Source organism: Paramisgurnus dabryanus, chromosome 6 (genome assembly GCF_030506205.2).
Source record: "Paramisgurnus dabryanus chromosome 6, PD_genome_1.1, whole genome shotgun sequence".
Lineage (NCBI taxonomy): Eukaryota > Metazoa > Chordata > Actinopteri > Cypriniformes > Cobitidae > Paramisgurnus > Paramisgurnus dabryanus.
In genome coordinates, this window is record NC_133342.1 from 33,627,199 (window position 1) to 33,646,665 (window position 19,467).

Sequence of the window (19,467 nt, forward strand, 5' to 3'; positions counted from 1 at the left end):
AGCTTCTGCAGTGAAGCAGTTCGAGCTCACCATTGGTCAGGTGAGTAGCGCAGATGGTTAGATAGGAATGTGACTGGTTTTGAAATCAGCTCGAAATGTTTCGAGCGTTTAGGTTACGTGTTTCCACGATTTCGCGTGTCCGTGGCACGACTTTCATTTTCATGCCAGATTCAGTGTTGGTTACTCAATTTTTTTCCTTTTTTCAAACCATTGTCGATTGGGGTTAGATTTGTGGGTTTTTTATTGTTAAACTGTTTTCGCGTGAGAATGAAGTGGGGTTTGGGTTAGAATGGCAGTGGATTATACATTTATTTGTCAGAAATTTAAACTGCTTTCACTTGATGTTGGGGTTAGAGTTGGGTTTGGGTTAGGATGTCATTTTACATAACAGAAAGTTGTTCTAACCCCAATCCCAAACGACAATGGTAAGAAAATATGAAAAACAATTGAGTAAACATTACGTGAAACTGGCACGAAAAAGAAAGTCGTGCCACGGACACGTGAAAACGTGGTAACATGTAACTTAACCGCTCGAAACATTTCGAGCTGAATTCAAAACAGTCACATTCCTATCTAACCATCTGCGCTACTCACCTGACCAACGATGAGCTCGAACTGCTTCACTGCAGAAGCTGCCTTGAAGGCTCCGGTTGAGGACTTTCATTGGTCAATTTTGTGAACCAATCAAATTTCTTTCTGCCCCTGAGCTCATGTTTAAGTAAAACTCCTATCTGAACTGGTTTGGGGAAAAACATCACGCGTAAAAATGGCTTTGGAATGGCAACATTTGACCGAAAATCTTGTTATAAATGATGTTTTGACCATTCCACATCCAAGTAAGGTAACATCATGGGCAGACAACATCCAAGATCTTTTCTTATTTTATTGATTCCATGGCGGTGGATGGGAATGCAATTAATAACCTGAAAAGCTCAGATGTGTTTCAGTCCCTCCATTCCGACAAAGTGGGCTGTGTACTTTTACACAATATGGGCAGTTTAATTTAGCCTATCTTTTGCTTGTATTAAGATGTTTGTATGTATCCGTTTGTTAATCTATAACAGAAAATAAAGAGTAATAAAAATAAAAATTAAAAGTAATCCCCTCTAGCCTTCCTGTCTAGCATTTTAAATGCTCGTTGATCGGCGCTGATAGGAAGAGAGACACTTTCCATACATTGCGAGTTACTTTTACTTTTAGAGTTACTTTTAAGACAACAGCAAGGTGTTTACAGTGAGCGCAGAATGTGGGGGTGCTTGACAGTGCTTTAATTAATTCCCCAGCTAAAAGAAAAAAGTTTTAAGAAAGTTCCCAACGTTCCCAAAACATTCTGCCAACGTAAAAAGTGTCCAGTTTTCTTGACATTCTAAGAACTTTTCTGGGTTGTCTGAACGTTAGGGGAATGTTACATTTTACCATTTTTAAACGTTATGACAATGTCATGTTTTAATGTTCACACAATGTTTAAAACAACAACTGTTTATTATATTGACTTGTTTGATTCTTATGTAAATGTTGCATTTTATTATATTTACTTTTTATATTTATATTATTTTATTTTAATATATTTGTTATATATTTTATTCTTTCTGAATGTTCAGTAAATAAATTGCTGTAGAAAACACAATTAATTAGGTTTAGATGTTGATGTTTTGATTAAGTTTCAGTCACCATTATTGTGATTAGTGCTTGTTTTCGTTGGACTCTTGACCCTTGACTTTTGCTTACTAGACTCATCCCTGGTCATGTGAACTTTGTGTTAATGCACCACATTTGTTACGAGCATGTAAAGTTAATAGTATAATTCTGTGGTGGTTGGTACATAATGGTAAAGATCATCACCTAAATAATTTACTAATCAAAAGTTTATTTTCTGTCAATAATGTAAATGAGATCCAGCACTTTCAGAGCAGTTTGTCATTAAGGAGTTTTAGAAACTTTGGACAAAAAATATACGCTGTATATTGGGACTAGTGATGAGCGAGTCACCCAAAACTTGGATCATTTAACCCGATCCCTAAAATGACTCGAGAACCATGAGTCCTTAGTGACCATTAACCCGAGTCAGTTGAGTCCTCTCAGATTTTGCATTAAAAATGAGAAATTGTATCAAACACAAAGCTCTTCAAATGTTTACAACAGAATTACAAAAAAAATAACTCTACATAAGCTGCCATAGGTTCTATAACTTGCAACAACGAGTTAATTTACATCACCAAATGTCAACTGGGGGTACCGAGTGAACCCAGCCTGACATCTTCTAAATGTGGTGTTGATATATTTGTCGTTATGAAATGAAACTAAACACACCAAACTTTTACAATTATGTTATTGATAATGTTACCACGGGCATGCATGTTTTTTACGAGTTACTCAGGTCACATAAGCCCTTTTTTGTGAGCAGAGGAGTCATAAACTCGTAGCTGCACGCGTGATCCGAGTTGCTTGGTTGGCATTAGTATGACTTAGCGATTGGAATTGGGAGATTTTGACCAAGTGACTCGAGTGACTCGCACAACCCGGATCATATTAGTGAGTGACTCAGAAAAACCCGAATCCTTAAAAAGATCCGGGTTGACCATCACTAATTGGGACCGACAAACATCAAGAATCAGACTATGGATCTCAACCATGGTGACAAAGAAAATTGTAAACAAAATCATTATTTATCCATCCTGCAGTGCATGCTGGGAGTCCTGAATGAGATTTGTAATTTGTTGATACCCAGCATGCATTGCAGCATGAAGTTTTTCATTTAATTGTCACCATGGTTGAGATTCATACTCTGATTCTTGATGTTTGTGCGTCTCAAATATACAGCAGACATTATTTTGTGCAAAGTTTCTTAAACTCTTTAATGACAAACTGGTGTGAAAGTGCTGGATCTCATACACATTATTGACAGAAAATTAATGTTTGATTAGTACATTAATGAGGTGATGATCTTTACAATTAAACCAACCACCACAGGATTACACTATTAACTTTACATGATCACAACAAATGTGGTGCATTAACACAAAGTTAACGCAAGCTGGGAATAAACAGCGGTAACACTTTATTTCGATAGTCCACTTTAGACATTTTACTAATTATAAGTTACTTTGCAACTACTTATTAACTACCAATCTTTAGAGAATTAGTAGACTGTCTGCTTAATATCTACTAACACTTTATTGTGATGATATCTCGACAGACATTCAACTGTCTTTAAGAATCTCTGCAGGTGCATATCAACTTATTCCACTAACCCAAACCTCTTCCCTAACCCCAACCCTTACAGTCTACTAATACTCTAATGACAGTTAGTTGACGTATAGTTGCAAATTATTGAAAGTTAGTTGACATGTAGTTGCTAAGTTATTTTTAGTTAGTTGAATGTCTAAAGTGGACTATCAAAATAAAGTGTAACCTAAACAGCAAACATAAAATCAAGGGTCAAGAGTCCAACTAAAACAAGCACTAATCACAATAATGGTGACCTAAAATAAAACAAAACATCAACATCTAAACCTAATAAGTGAATTGTGTTTTCTACAGCAATATATTTACATTTACATTAAGACAATGTTTTATAACACTTTTAAAATAATAAAATGCAATGTTTCTTTATCATTTACATAAAAATCAATCAATCAAGTCAATATAATAAACAGTTATTGTTTTAAACATTGTGTGAACATTGTTGTTGCTCCTTTCGACCAAACATTCAGCAATCGCCACGAGTTGTTGCAACCGCGAACAGCACAATATGTCCCGGAGCCGTGTCGGCGTGTAACACCATCCATGGTTTACTTTTTCTGCACGCTAACCAAAGACAGTAAAAGATGCTAACTCGCTAACCGGAAGTGCTTGGCAGATACAACAGGAAGTCGTTGGCAGAGTGAAAGGCTAATGGCGGCCCGCCTATTTCACCCAGGAAACTTGTCTATAAATTTGCGATTTTAACATGCTGTAATTAATTATCTGTGGAGTATGTTGAGCTAAAACTTCACATACACACTCTGGGGACACCAAAGATATATTTTACATATTAAAAATATCTCATAGTATGACCCCTTTAAGATTAGGATGAGTAATGATGTCTGAATGTGTCAGTGTTTTTCTGTTTATTTTATCACATTGGATTACCAGAACAATTATAATGGTCAAAAATGGATCCACATCATCACATAAAACAGCTTAATTTTATTTCATCTAGACATCTTCATAAGAAACAACCAATCTCAACACAACTTGTTTACAAAAACATGTCTTTTGTTTCCAATGCACATGTGTTTCTACTTTAGGCAAGGCAAGTTTATTTGTAAAGCACATTTCATACACAAAGGTCATTCACAGTGCTTTACACAGAAATGAGAAAACAATATATAAAAAAGAAAATGTAAAAATAAGAGATAGACGATAAAATCACAATAAAAACAAAGATACATGAGAATTTAAAATAACAATTAAAGAAAATAAATGTGATTTTAATAAAAACAGTTTAAAACGTTAAAAAGAATAAAACAGGAGTAAAAGTGACTTAAGTTAAAGATGGTTCACTTCAAAATGAAAAACTCCGCCACCACCCACCCATCCCCACACTGCTCCAACCCTGCACGCATCCCCCTCCCCCGACGAACACAAAAGAAGACACCCCGAGAAATGACGGCAAACACACAGCAGCAAGCGACCATAGACCTCTATAGCAGTGAAGAGAAAATATTTAGTAAGTATTTGGATAAATGACTAAGAAAATATTTTGTTAAATGATGGTAAGAAGTTCCATCATATTTTTTTTTCCTACCATGGAAGTCCACGGCCACCTACCGCCACTTTACACATACAAATACTAAAAAGAAAACCAAAGACAAATTGACATTGACAAATCAACTGTTTGTAACAGTGTTTCAATGGTTGCATGCTATCTAGGAAGACACTTGGTCACATCACCTATTCTGTGATACACATTGGTATGCAGTCATTTGACAATTGAGAATAGCATGTTTAGTCCATGCTGATAACTTAATGGTTTACTGCTTTCTACACTGAAAAAAATATAATTCGATCAGCTTTTCCCAAACTACTTTTTTGATTTGGTTGAAACTTATTTTTTTATTTAATATCAATCAAAATAGTTCTTCAGCCCAAGATACAAAATTACATTGAAACGAAGTTAAAATATTGTTTTTCACGGAGACCAAAAAATTATTTTTACTTTGGTAAAAAATTCCTCTCTCTAATTTCTTATAGAATGGCTCTTTATCTGGAAAAAGTAATAATAAAATGATGAAGAAAGTCACAATATTAAATGCAATAGATAAATGAACACTGCCATGCAGAGGTGTAAAATCCATGTGCCAGGAGTAAAAGTCCTCCCCAGTATTTTGTTCCAATCACCTGGATTTGTTAATTAGCACAGTTTTTCAGCAGGAGGTGACCTCCTGGCTCGTTGGTGTTTTAAGCCCTCAACGAAGCCTTCAAGGCAGCACTGTCTGGAAGGCACTCCCCGTGCCCCGAGCGTTTCAGCCAGTCACAGCACTCGTGCTAGATATCGAGCCTTCCACCAGCTTCTGGCAGTTTGAGCTCACCGTTGGTCAGGTGAGTAGTGCAGATATGGTAAGATAGGAATGTGACTGTATTTGAATTCAGCTCGAAATGTTTCGAGCCTTTAAGGGACGTGTTTTCACGCGTCTGCGGCACAACTTTTTTGTGCCAGTTTCAAGTATTGGTTGCTCAATTGTTTTTCCTGTTTACTTTCTATTGTTGCTTGGGATTGGAACAACTTTCTGTTACATAAAATGACATCCTCACCTTAACCCAAGTCCAAGTGAAAGCGGTTTAAAATTCCAAAAGACCAATGCTTAAATTGACATCCTCATTTATGCCAAACGCAACTTTATCTTCACACGAAAACAGTTTAAAAATTAGGCGAAAACCACGAATCTACGCCCCAATCGACAATGGTAAGAAAATAAGAAAAACAATTGAGCAACCAATACGTGAAACTGGCACGAAAAAAAGTTGTGCCACAGACACATGAAAACACGGTAACACGTTCCTTCAATGCTCAAAACATTTCGAGCTGAATTCAAATACGGTCACATTCCTATCTTAGCATATCTGCGCTCCTCACCTGACAAACGGTGAGCTCAAACTGCCAGAAGCTGGCGGAAGGCTCAATATCTAGCACCAGTGCTGTGATTGGCTGAAACGCTCGGGGCACGGGGAGTACCTTCCAGGCAGCAGTGCCTTCCAGGCAGCGCTGCCTTGAGGGCTTTGTTGAGGGCTTAAAACGCCAACGAGTCAGGAGGTCACCTCCTGCTGAAAAACTGTGCTAATTAGCAAATCCAGGTGATTGGAACAAAATACTGGGGAGGACTTTTATTCCTGGCACATGGATTTTACGCCTCTGCTGCCATGTGTATACATGACTCCATCTTACAGTTTTAAAAAGAGTTAAAAGCTGCAATCTTTCACTTTTGCCTCTCTATCAGCATCTCTGTTTGAAAACTATAATTACAACTTGCTTGCAGAGTTACTTGATATTATTTGTTTTAACCAAATCAAAAATATAGTTTGGGAAAAATTAATACATTTAGCTGTAACAAATTACAGGCATTATTTTAAGTTGGTCAAAGGATAATTTTTTTCAGTGTACACAAAATCCCAAAAATACAAAATAATGTTAAGAACATTCCATGAAAATATAAACTTGATATGTTTAATATTGACTGAGTAATGTCATGTCAGGGATTGACATCAGAGTGAATTAATGCTTGAAATCAAACTGTGATGCTTCTTATCTCACAATAAGATTGAGACTTTAGTTTTCACAGACAGAGTCTCAGTGACATACTGTATACTTGAGCTGTTACACACCAATAAAATTGTAACATTTAAAAATGGCAAAAACTTTTCTAGAAATTTACCTTCTGCCATAAATAAGATTGTATTAAGAAATGTTTGACCAAAGGTTGTATAGCTTGTACATGTATAATTATCATTATTCATAAGTTGAATAACAGGTTTCATACACTAGCTTCAGTAAAGCAACAATAACAACAGATCATTAAAACAGTGAACTTGAGAAAACAGCTAAACTAAATGATTTTTCATATATTATTTGTTTTAATCAACGAGATTTTAAAATGAAGAGGACACCTATAGCAGATTATAGCATAAATTTCCATTGATTTATTAAAGCTGTTGCAAGGTAAAGCTTATACATAACTGCACTAGTTTAGCTTCCATTGCGTTTCTGTCTCATCAGAATCATTTTGATTCTCGGATACATACAAATACTTTCTTGGCATATTGTGTTACAAAACATTGGGGTGTGTAACTCATATAATTTTTAGTTCATGTTAATTAGCTTATATGGGCTATGTTAATTCAAACAGCTCATAAGGGCTGACATCGCGTCAGAACCATAACACAAAACCAGAGGTGTAAAATCCATGTGCCAGGAATAAAAGTCTCCCCAGTATTTTGTTCCAATCACCTGGATTTTCTAATTAGCACAGTTTTTCAGCAGGAGGTGACCTACTGGCTTGTTGGTGTTTGAATCCCTCAACGAAGCCTTCAAGGCAGCACTGCCTGGAAGGCACTCCCCCTGCCCTGAGCGTTTCAGCCAATCACAGCACTGGTGCTAGATATCGAGCCTTTTTTGTGCCAGTTTCATGTATTGGTTGCTCAATTGTTTTTACTATTTTCTTACCATTGTTGCTTGAGATTGGAACAACTATCTGTTACATAAAATGTCATCCTCACCTTAACCCAAGTCCAAGTGAAAGCAGTTTAAAAATCTGACAAATAAACATATAAACCAATGCTTAAAATGACATCGCCATTTATGCCAAACGCAACTTCATCCTCGTGCGAAAAGTTTAAAGGGGTCATATGATGAAAATGTTAGCATTGCCACTTTGTAGGTGTGAGCAAAAATAGGTCATTGAAATTTGGCTTTCATTATGATGTCATAAGGATATCTTATTAGAATAATACCGCCTCCTTAATCTGAACTCTCCAACCACTGCACTGCCGTTTAGTGCAGAGAGAAAGAGAGAGAAAAGAAGGACTTGACAGCACAATTGAGTTTGAATTACAACAAACCACCATCATTGTGATCAGTGTTTTCACTTTATCCGCTCATTTGCATTTTAAAAAACACACCCAAAACGACACATTTTTGGACTTGACAGCACAATAGAGTTTCAATTACAACAAACCACCATCATTGTGATCAGTGTTTGCACTTCATCCGCTCATTTGCATTTTAAAAAACACACCCAAAACGACACATTTTTGCTCAAACCTACAAAGTGGCAATGCTAACATTTTCATCATATGACCCCTTTAAAAATCAGGAGAAAACCACAAATCTAAGGTCCAATCAACAATGGTAAAAAAATAGGAAAAACAACTGAACAACCACTACGTGAAACTGGCATGAAAAAAGTACCACAGACACGTGAGAAAGCGGTAACACACCCCTTAAATGCTCAAAACATTTCAAGCTAAAATCAAACACATTCACATTCCTCTCTTACCATATCTGCGCTACTCACCTGACCAACGGTGAGCTCAAACTGCCAGATGCTGGCGGAAAGCTCAATATCTAGCACCAGTGCTGTGATTGGCTGAAACGCTTGGGGCACGGGGAGTGCCTTCCAGGCAGCGCTGCCTTGAAGGCTTCGTTGAGGGCTTAAAACGCCAACGAATCAGGAGGTCACTTCCTGCTGAAAACTCCAAGTATATATCGCTGCAGCCTGGAGACTGCAGGTAGGAGGACCTTTTGCCGCAAGTGGGAGGAGCTTATGCCGCAAGTAGGAGGGATTTCAGAAATGTACAAGTAGGAGGAGTTTACGCTTCAAATGGGACGGTGGTGAATCCTCTGGAAGTTTGTACAGCCCACTTGCGGCTAAAGCTCCACCCACTTGCTGCTAACCCACCCATTTGCAGCTGGCTTCGACCTCCGTTTATACCCCTTTCAAAAACTGTGATAATTAGCAAATCCAGGTTATTGGAACAAAATACTGGGGAGGAATTTTACTCCTGGCACATGGATTTTACACCTCTGCACAAAACAGGGAATGTAAATCTGTATTGTATTGCTCCAGCGTCACATTAACGTTATGTAAACGGCATTAATAGTAAAAACTGCACATGTTTAGATGTCATAGCAAACAGAAGTAAATATACACAAACTTTTCTCTTCAAAAGTTCACTCCGCTTGGTGAGACCACGCTAAACACTCGCAGTAAAGACGGGCAGAGCGAGTGAGAGAGGGCCCAGCTAAGGGGGCTATACGCATGCGGCACAGGCCATGGGTGGGAACTTCCAAAGTCTATGGGCCATTAGAATCATCTTAAGCATCCCCCCTTACGGCACCCCATCACCACTCTCCTTGTCTAGTTTATCCATGAAGATGACAACGTGCAGTTAAAAAAAATCTAAACAAACGACTTTGAAAGTGGGGGGACAAAATTGTGATTTTGAAAAGTGGGGGGGGCATATTGCCCAAATTTCATTGGACATTATTATCGTTGGATATTATAGTCTCATTTGTTCATGCTCCACGCTTATTGGTGACAATGAATCTCGTTATCTTAAAACTTTCATGATTTTTAGTCAACATGGAAGATTGTTTGTCTGTTTCCATACAACTATGCATTAAGAGTAATGCAACAGTTACTTATAATTTTGAGCAGTTGTATCAATTGATAGTTAGATCTTTGTAAGGAAATTAATAGACATTCATTTGAAATGTAATGTGTGAATTGCCTTTTGAAATAGTAGTACTTTGATGTTAAGTTGTGTCATATTGAACAGGTGATTTTTTTAATTAACAACTTATCTAAGTTTTTTATGTATTGTATCCAAGCAATTGAGAAAAAATTTAGAATTTTGAAAAACACACACAATTGCAGATATTTATACGCATTTGTGTTGTTGTGTCCCTCATGTTGAGCTCTGCTGGGTCATTTCTGCTCTTTTGTCCTGTAGTGGGCACTAAGCAGCTCTTTTACTTCATGACAGAAGGCAGTTGTTTGGATTGTAATTTGCAGCTTTTATAGGTGTTTGTTCCCGTTTAGGCTCAATACTGTTAAACATAAAAGACAAAAATCAGTACCAAATATCAAAATAAAACAAAAGCAAAAATACATGAGTCATCTGTAATTAATAATGATAATGAATTTATAAACATCATTATATCAGAAAACAAACCTTATTAACTCACATACAGGTATTTTTATTTTTTTTTTTTTTTTTTTTGATTGCTAAACGACAATGGGCACAACTGGAGTCACATGTGCAAAACAGTTCACATCACCTGCAAAACTCTCTCCAAGCTACACGACTTTTAAAGGGGTCATAGCGAATATCAGACTTTTTACATGTTTAAGTGTTATAATTGGGTCCCCAGTGCTTCTATCAACCTAGATAAATGTGAAAAAGCCAGTAACTTTGTTAGGGTAAGCCATTTTCTGCAAGCATGTGAAAAATTCGGTTGTTCAGATTTCGTCTGTTGTGTGTGGTAGGTATAAAGGCGAATTACATAAACCCACTCCCTTAGTCTGCCCTATCCAACACCAGCACTGCCATTTAGTGCAGAGAGAATGAGAGAGAGAGAAAACATAATTCACAGCACAATTGATTTTCAGTTTCAACAAACCACCATCATTTTGATCAGTGTTTGCATTTCATCCGCTCATTTGGACACATCCAAAAACGGCACACTTTTGCTCAGGCCTAAGTGGCAATTTTAACATGCTATAATAAATTATGTAGCAAATGGCTCGGAGTCAGATTGAGGCCATTTGGCGTCTGGATCGTAAACAGCCCTAAAATTTTGACTTTAGATAACCCTGTGTCCTGATAACACAATCACCCAGATATCTACCACCTATCAAGGGTGTAAAATGGGCAACAATTAAAACAAATGCAGCCTTCAAAGGAGGTTCAAAGGAATCCCACCAGAGAAACCTGAGAACCGATCGAACGACGACCGCCAGAGACACAGCAGGGGGCACAGACTATATGTCTGTGATGAAACCACATTTAAAGATCACAATGAGCTGTTTAAATGTATATATATTTTATATCCCTTTACTGCATGATCGTGTATGATGTAACTGTGTGTTAACACTTTAGTTAGATTTTGTTCACTGTAGCATGGTTCATATCTTAGGTATGAAATTATTATTCAACGTGATCTTAAACCCATGTCTTGTCTAGTATCAAATTAATCCACTCTTTATTTGCTAATCATTTCTATGTATCATATTACCATAAGCCGCATCAATGTCATTTAATATCGATTTGAAGAGTTATGGAAACAAACTTTTATCATTTGGCATTTACGCAAATGTGATGTCTGAAAGAACAAAGGCTTGTTTCCCGCGCGATCGAACACTTCGCACATTGGTCATTCACCTAAAATGGGCTGGGCTCGTGAAAGGTCAAAACGGCCTATCGTCCAAGCCATCATTGCTCAGTAGCTCAGTAGCTCAATCACTCAGGAGCGCCCAGTCGCTCCGTTACTCGAGTAACCCGTCAGCGCAGTTTGGAAACTCGCTGAGACTCACCCAGAGTTCCTCAGATTCATCATCTTTTCTCTGAGCCCTGTCCTACTCTTCGGGACAGTAATTTCCTGGCTTGCACTTTGCACTTCGAGTTCGGACATTTTCCGCGGAACAATCCGCCATACGGAACAACCTAACGGACTTACGAACACATCTGGATTCTCTCTCTCTCCCTGCTCGCACCCGCGCGCATCAGAAACTACGCACAGCATCACAAAGAGCCAAATGCAAGTATTAACCTTGTTTAATCGCTGATGTTTAAGCTTTACCCCTTATGAGAATTAAGGCGATCCTTAGAGATTTTCCGATGGTTTGTGCAGATGTTAAGCAATAGTGCTATTGCCACACAGGAAAATCCCCAGTGTTAAATTAACTCTACCAGTGTTAAATCAACACTATTTGGTGTTTATATAATCCACACCAAGATCGGTGTTAAAAAGACTGATGTTAAAAATATAACTCTGAATCAGTGTTAAAGTTAATGAGATAATGAAGTGATGATTAATGGTGAACACCTGCTGGTCATTCAAATCAATTACATTTTGGACATTTTCCTGTCTCTACATTTTTATTTTGATGACTCGTTTTCTGGAGAAAATACTAAAATAATAAAGAAAGACAAATTATTAAATGTAATAGATGAATACTGTTGGGTGTATGCCTCCAAAAACTGCAATCTTTCACGTTTGCCTCTCTATCAGCATCTCTGTTTGAAAAATAAAATGATAACTTGCAGAGCTATTTTCTAAATGGATAAGTTTAACTTCTAAACAGCTGTCAGAACAAAATACAAGTGCTCAACTATTCCAGCATCCACACGCGTGATTTAGTAGACAAATCTTCTCTCTGACGTGATGTCTCACAAGTCAAATAGACATTTATCACAAAATGTAGCACATTAAGGGGCGGTTTCCCGGACAGGGATTAGACTAGTCCTAGACTTAAACACTTTTAAGAGCTCTCCAAACTGAAAATAACTTGCACTGACATATCTTAAAATACATCAGTGCCCTTTGTTTTACCTCAAAATGCACACAGGTAATGTTTTTAGTAAGGCATGTTTGTTAAAACTAGTTATATTTCCTAATTAAACTAAGGCCTAGTCCTGGATTAAGCTAATCTGGTCCGGGAAACCGCCCCTAAATCTTTAGTTTGTGTTTGTTATGAGTTCATTTGAAGTCACCATTACTGTGATTAGTGTTTCCTTTAGTTAGGCATTTGTCCCTTGACCTTCACTGATCTAACTCTCCTCTTTTAGCAATAGCAACTAGTGATGGTCGTTTTCGAAGCACTGCTTCATGAGGCTTCGAAACATTTACGAATCTTTTGTTTCGAACTGGCCAAAGTCACGTGATTTTAGCAAACGAGGCTTCATTACGTCATAACTGTTTCGAAAATCCGATGGTTCACCACTAGGGGGAGTTGATCACATGACCAGAGTCTAGGTGAACTCGGGTCAGTTTTATTATGAAAGTTCATAAAACATTTATCCTTCTGACTAATAACACTGCCATGTTGTCTACTTTTTGTTTATAGACAGATTTAATGACAAAAATGTGCATAATTAAAAGGGTAGTTAGTTTTATTCATTTGTTTGCCCTAAATAAAACTAAAACACATTATACACTTTTAACTATGTCTTAATTAAGTTAAATAATTTTTTTAACATATTTTAATAAAAATCTTGCTATTATTTTGTAAAAAAAAGTGTAAAATGTGTGGACAAATCTGCTTTTACACTGTTTTGACCAGCAGGGGTCGCCAGCGTGTGTGGGTTTCGAACTGCTTCATAAACTGAATCAATTTTCGAAGCAATTGGTTCAATTGATTCGAAGCTTCGAAAAGCTTTGTTTCTCCCATCACTAATAGCAACAATGTTTTAGTAAGACCACTTGTTCATTGCTTCATGTAGTGGGAAAACCTTCCAGACCTTCTCAGTTTATTTTTATTATATTCTACGCTACAAATCATTGAAACATTTGGTCACAAATTAATTACGAAGAAACAGGCATATAAAAAGCTCTATGCAAATGACATTGTATTGAAGAGGACTGCCGTCATGCTTCAGTGTTTTGTTGTTGTTATTTTTGCTTAAGAGAGACTTCATGATTTCTGATACAAATCTCAACAACGGTGACAGTTAATGGTAAGAAAGTTGCTAGATTTTTGACATGTTGCAATGCATGATGGGATTTATGAATGAGTTTTCTACAATCCTGGTACCCAGCATGCATTGCGGCATGAAGCTTTGTTGTTGTTTGTCACCATGATTGTGTTTTATAGACTTATTGTTGATGTCTCAGTGTGTCTGACTAACAACACAGATTAGATTTGGGTAAACAATATTTAACTCTTCAGGGTATGTGGACTTTTAAACCACTGTTGGATTTCATGGGCGCCTCACAGGGTTGGCAGAACATAAATTAAACACTTCAGTGATTACTTTTTTATGAATCATTGAATCCCAAGACTTATACTTTCATAATAATTAATGTAGTAACAGTTATAGACTTCATTTCTCTCATCTTCCTCTGCTTGAACAGATGTGTTTTATAAACATACTATCACAATGAGCAGAAAAACTAATACTAAGCTTCAAGACCAAAGTACTCAACTAAAGGAAACACTAATCGGAGCAATGGTGACTTACTTTATTAACCAGATTTACAGCAGTTCTTTAGAAGTTAAACCTATCATCCATGTAACTCTGCAAGCAAGTTGGAATTTTAGTTTTCAAACAGAGATGATGATAGTGTTCATTTAACTATGGTGATTTCATCTATTGCATTTAATAATTTGGCTTTCTTCCTCATTTTAGTATTACTTTCTCCAGAAAAAGAGTCAACAAAATAAACATTTTAAGAGAGGAACAATTCCAAAATTTTGTTGATTTGATACGGAATGACCAGCAGGTGTTCACTATTCATGACTCAATCACTTCATTATCTTATTAACTTTAACACTGATTTAGTGTTTTTTTAACACCAATCTTGGTGTGGATTATATAAACACCAAGCAGTGTTAATTTAACACTGGGGATTTTGCTGTGCAATCTTTGACTCTCTCTCTACACTGTAAAAAAAAATCCGTAGTTTTTACGGTGAAATACTGGCAGCTGTGGTTACCAGAACATTTCTGTAAAAAATACAACGTAAAACCGTAAAAACAACACCACCACAATTGGATGCATTACAGCGAACTTTTGTAAATTTTACAAATCTTACCTGTATACAGAATTTCTTTATTAACTGTTTAGAAACTCTTATTTTTTAATGGTAAAATGCAGATGAGATTGCCAGACAACCACCTTAAAAATTATGAACATGTAAACAACTTTTTGTATTTCATTACCTAATATAATTTTATTCATTTTAATCTAGGTGATGGAAAAGACAGCTGCACAAAGAAACAAAGTTTGTTGTGAAATTATTACAAATTGTTTTCTAATTATCTGCCAACAACTTGAAAATAGACAGTGAACATACACAAAGATTGTATCATACAAACAAATACAAAACAACATCAGGGTAAGTTTTCAATGGCTCAGTGTCTACATGAGTCCATTTTACAAAGTTAAAAAGTGACACTTAAATAATGACATGATGAAATAGAGAGCAGTCAAAACACAAGTACAACTGAACTACAGACAAAATCTTAGATGAACATTAACTGTATAAATATAACATATAAACACATTCAATCGCTCAAGATCTCACCAGATGAGAATTAAACACAAACACCATTAACATCCACACTTAATACAAACCAGTTTGACTTTATTTGGTTTGTTTGAAGTCACCATTATGGAGATCATTGTTTCCTTAAATGGGGCAGTTGGCTCGTAGGTGTTTCGGTTAAGCTTTCTCTGACTGTTAAAATAATGTGTCAATACACATAAGCTATGATCTAAGAAGCTGAAATAAATGAAATCAAGTGATGTTGGTAGAATTTTAATGATGGTCTAGTCATCTTAAAGTTTACCAAGCAGGTGTTCTAAAAAAAACTCTAAATGTGAACATTAAGTTTTTTCTCTTCCCCATACAAATGTTTTCTTGTGGGATGATGTTACAGAGTGGCAATGGATTTAAATAATTAGACTTATAAACAGTAAAAATAATGTCAGACAATTCTGTGACTAAACAAAGTTAGTCTAGACATCAAGAATCAGCATACAAATCACAACAACGGTGACCCAAAACATGAAAGCTGCATGCCGCAATGCATGCTGGGTATTACCATAGTACAAACTTATCTGGCATGCATTGCACTTAATCTGAATTAGTTTTTTGATGGTCACCACTATTGAGCTTTGTAGGTTGAATCTTGATATGAATATGAAGTGTCAAAAAACCTTTTTAACCAGTCCCAAAACCATTACTTTACAAAACTTTTTCTAGCCCAACAGATATATTTGCAGAACCTACAAACACCAGACATTAAACCAATTTCTCTCTTACTATAACTACCAGTCAATCACAACTTTCATGTGGATAAATCAAACCACTTAACAATAAAGAAATGTTCGAGACTTGTTTTTACAACCCCCTTTCATCATCAATAAGTGCTCTGTGTATCCCACTAACACAATTGACAAAAAGAAGAAGGAAGTAAGTAACCATTGAGGCTCAAGACCCCAACTAAAACAACCACTGATCACCGTAATGGTGACTTAAAACACAACATTTTTGATAAATCATCATCTAACCCTCTGTTAATTCTCAATAAGAGATTATGTAATTGTATGACAGAAACAAGTCAAACTGGTTTGTAATAAGTGTAGATGTTAATTGTATTTGTGTTTAATTCTCCTATGGGGAGATCTTGTCTCATTTTGCCTGTAGTTCAGTTGTACTTGTGTTTTGACTGCTTTCTATTTCATCATTAATGTTCATTCATCATGTCATTATTTAAGTGTCACTTTTTAACTCTGTAAAATGGACTCATGTAGACACTGAGCCATTGAAAACTTACCCTGATGTTGTTTTGTATTTGTTTGTATGATACAATCTTTGTGTATGTGCACTGTCTCTTTTCAAGTTGTTGGCAAATAATTAGAAAACAATTTGTAATAATTTCACAACAAACTTTGTTTCTTTGTGCAGCTGTCTTTTCCATCACCTGGATTATAGTGGTTTTCTGCATATATTAAAATATGAATAAAAATATATTAATTAATGAAATACAAAAAGTTGTTTACATGTTCATATATTTTTAAGGTGGTTTTCTGGCAATCACATCTGCATTTTACCATTAATAAAGAAGAGTTTCTAAACAGTTAATAAATCAAAGAAATTCTGTATACAGGTAAGATTTGTAAAATTTACAAAAGTTCGCTGTTATGCATACAACTGTGGTGTTGTTGTTTTTACGGTTTTAAGTTGTATTTTTTACAGAATTGTTCTGGTAACCACAGCTGCCGGTATTTCACCGTAAAAACTACGGATTTTTTTTACAGTGTAGCTTTTCAGTCTTTTCTTTCACTGTAAAAAATTGTGCCGTTAAAAAACAGTAATCAACTGGCAGCTTGGTTGCCAGCAAGATAATGTTATTTTACGGTTCTGCCTCTGTTAAAATACAGTTCTACTTCGTTAATTTACAGCTCCCCTATTTTAACAGTATGTTAATGTTATAATGCCCTGAAAGCAACTCATTTCATTTAGGAAACCAATTGCAGGATCCATTCAAGTTTATAAATATATATATATATTTATATGGTGGTGTTAGTATTATGAACTTAATACATTTGAGTCCATTGAACACAAATATTACTTCTAAAATTGAACTGCAAACATTTAAACTTTCACACAAATCTCATGTAGTTCACCATAAGCAAACTACAAAGTTACTGCTTTAAAATAAAACAACAGGCAGCATAACATCAATGATCTACTGCCCATCCTTGACCTAAACAACCACACTACTCTTCAGCACAATGGTAACCCAAAAACTGAGCCAAATCCTGACAAAACAAAACATTAAACACTAACCGATCTCTCACATTATCATCTTGTGTAAATCCCCTGATCAGTTTTTAATTTCACATGATTTAAAAAACAAAATACAAGGACTTTTCTCTAATGTCTGTGTAAAATTAACATATTTCTGTATGCAAATTTGACTGTTAGGTTTTCTGTTTTTTAACAGCACATTCTGTTAAATAACAGTAATCAACTGGCAGCTTGGTTGCCAGCAAGATAATGTTTTTTTACGGTCTCCTTCGGACTGTTAAAAAACATTAGCATTCTGTGTTTTTATATCTTACATATTTAACCCTTTAAACCCCATCGCAAAATCCTTGGTGTCAAAAGAACACTGCTTAATGTGTCCACACTACAAAGAGTAAAAGACACAGAGCCAATGTTGAAGTGAATGAGATAATGAAGTGATGATTGAGTGATTAATGATGAAAAGCTGCTGTTAACAAACACAATCACTGAATGAAAGATGAACAAGAACCGAATTAAAGAGAAAACAAGCAGAAACTCAACTTACAGACTTAGATGAGACTCAAACTTACTCAGATTTCCTAAGATCTCACAAGAAGATCATCAAACAACTCCACAAACAGCATTACCATCTTCACTTATTACAAACCAGTTAGATTTTATTTTATATGTACATTAGCTCTTACTGAGAAGTAAATCATAATGTGTGGTTTCCTGAACAGGTATTATCTTAAACCAGGAATAGTTTCATTAGGAAATATAACAAGTTTTAACAAACATGCCTAACTAAAAACATTACTTGTGCATTTTCAGGCGAAACAAAGGGCACTGATGTATTTTAAGATATGTCAGTGCAAGTTGTTTTGAGTTTGGACAGCTCTAGTCTAATCACTAAATAATAGTTACCATTCTTGTGATCAGCGGTTACTTTAGTAGGACTCTTGATCCTTGGGTTTGCTATTTGGTGTTATATTTATTCATGCTTATCAATGTGATTTGAAAGACATTGAATATGGCAAAAAAGTATAAATAAATTACTGTCACTGACTAATGACAGTTAGGGTGTTTGTCTCATGAGTTAAAAGTTATTTAATGATTTATACAGAAGCTCATAAGTGATTAGATGGGTGTCAAGCCCATATAGTAGTCTTATAATGTGACAGAAACCGAGTGTTGATGTAGCCAGAGGAATCTTAAAAACATTGGGATTAAATGAAATAAAAATGCAAGCAAAATTCATACACAGACATCAAGAATCAGGCTATGAATCTCAACAATGGTGACTATCAAATGAAAAGCTTCATGCTGCAATGCATGCTAGGTATCTGCATAGTACAAAACTCATTAGGCCGATGAACTGTTTTTCCATTTTCTTTTGTCACCCTAGTTGAGAATCGTAGGCTGATTCTTGATGTTTGTGAGTGTTATCTGAGAACTGGTTTCAAGTTTGCAAAAATCCATTTGTAGACAACTCTGTCAAGCTATCAGATTAGTGGACTAATAATAATTCTTGTTATGATTCTGATTCAAATATGTAAATACTTAGTCATAAACATTCCTAAGTATTATTAATTGTTATGATTCAGCTCCATAAATCTGGTAAAATAAACTACTGATCTACAATCACTCATCCAACCTCACAAGACTCTATCATCTCTTGGGTTTCTTTGCCATAACAAACATGCATCATAAAGACAGTTATAGCAACCTAACTGTAAACCAAGTCAAGAGCCCAACTAATGAGAACAGTGATCACAATAATGGTGACTTTAAAGAAATTGCTTGTAAAGTCTAGTGAACACCTGTTTGTTCTCAGTAAGAACTTTGTAAATGTATAACAGAAATCAAGTCAAAGTGGTTTATAAGTGAAGATGGTAATGGTGTTTGTGGAAATGTTTAATTCTCATCTGGTGATATATGGAGAGATTTATAGTGTTCTGTTATTTTCAGTT

At 35.8% G+C, this 19,467-nt stretch overlaps 1 protein-coding gene across 2 annotated transcripts in view; it reads right to left on the reverse strand.

Moving 5' to 3' along the window:
• Positions 1 to 9,132: 9,132 nt before the first annotated feature.
• The window catches only part of LOC135767050 (uncharacterized), a 73,307-nt gene continuing 62,972 nt past the window's right edge, over positions 9,133 to 19,467 (reverse strand). Inside the window, exon 13 of one of the 2 annotated variants that reach the window (XM_065276638.1) lies at positions 9,133 to 10,087. In XM_065276638.1, coding sequence (XP_065132710.1) covers positions 10,015 to 10,087 — 73 coding nt within the window. In that variant the 3' untranslated portion in view covers positions 9,133 to 10,014. The remainder of the gene's footprint in view (positions 10,088 to 19,467) is intronic. The other variant, XM_065276639.1, reaches the window with a different exon arrangement.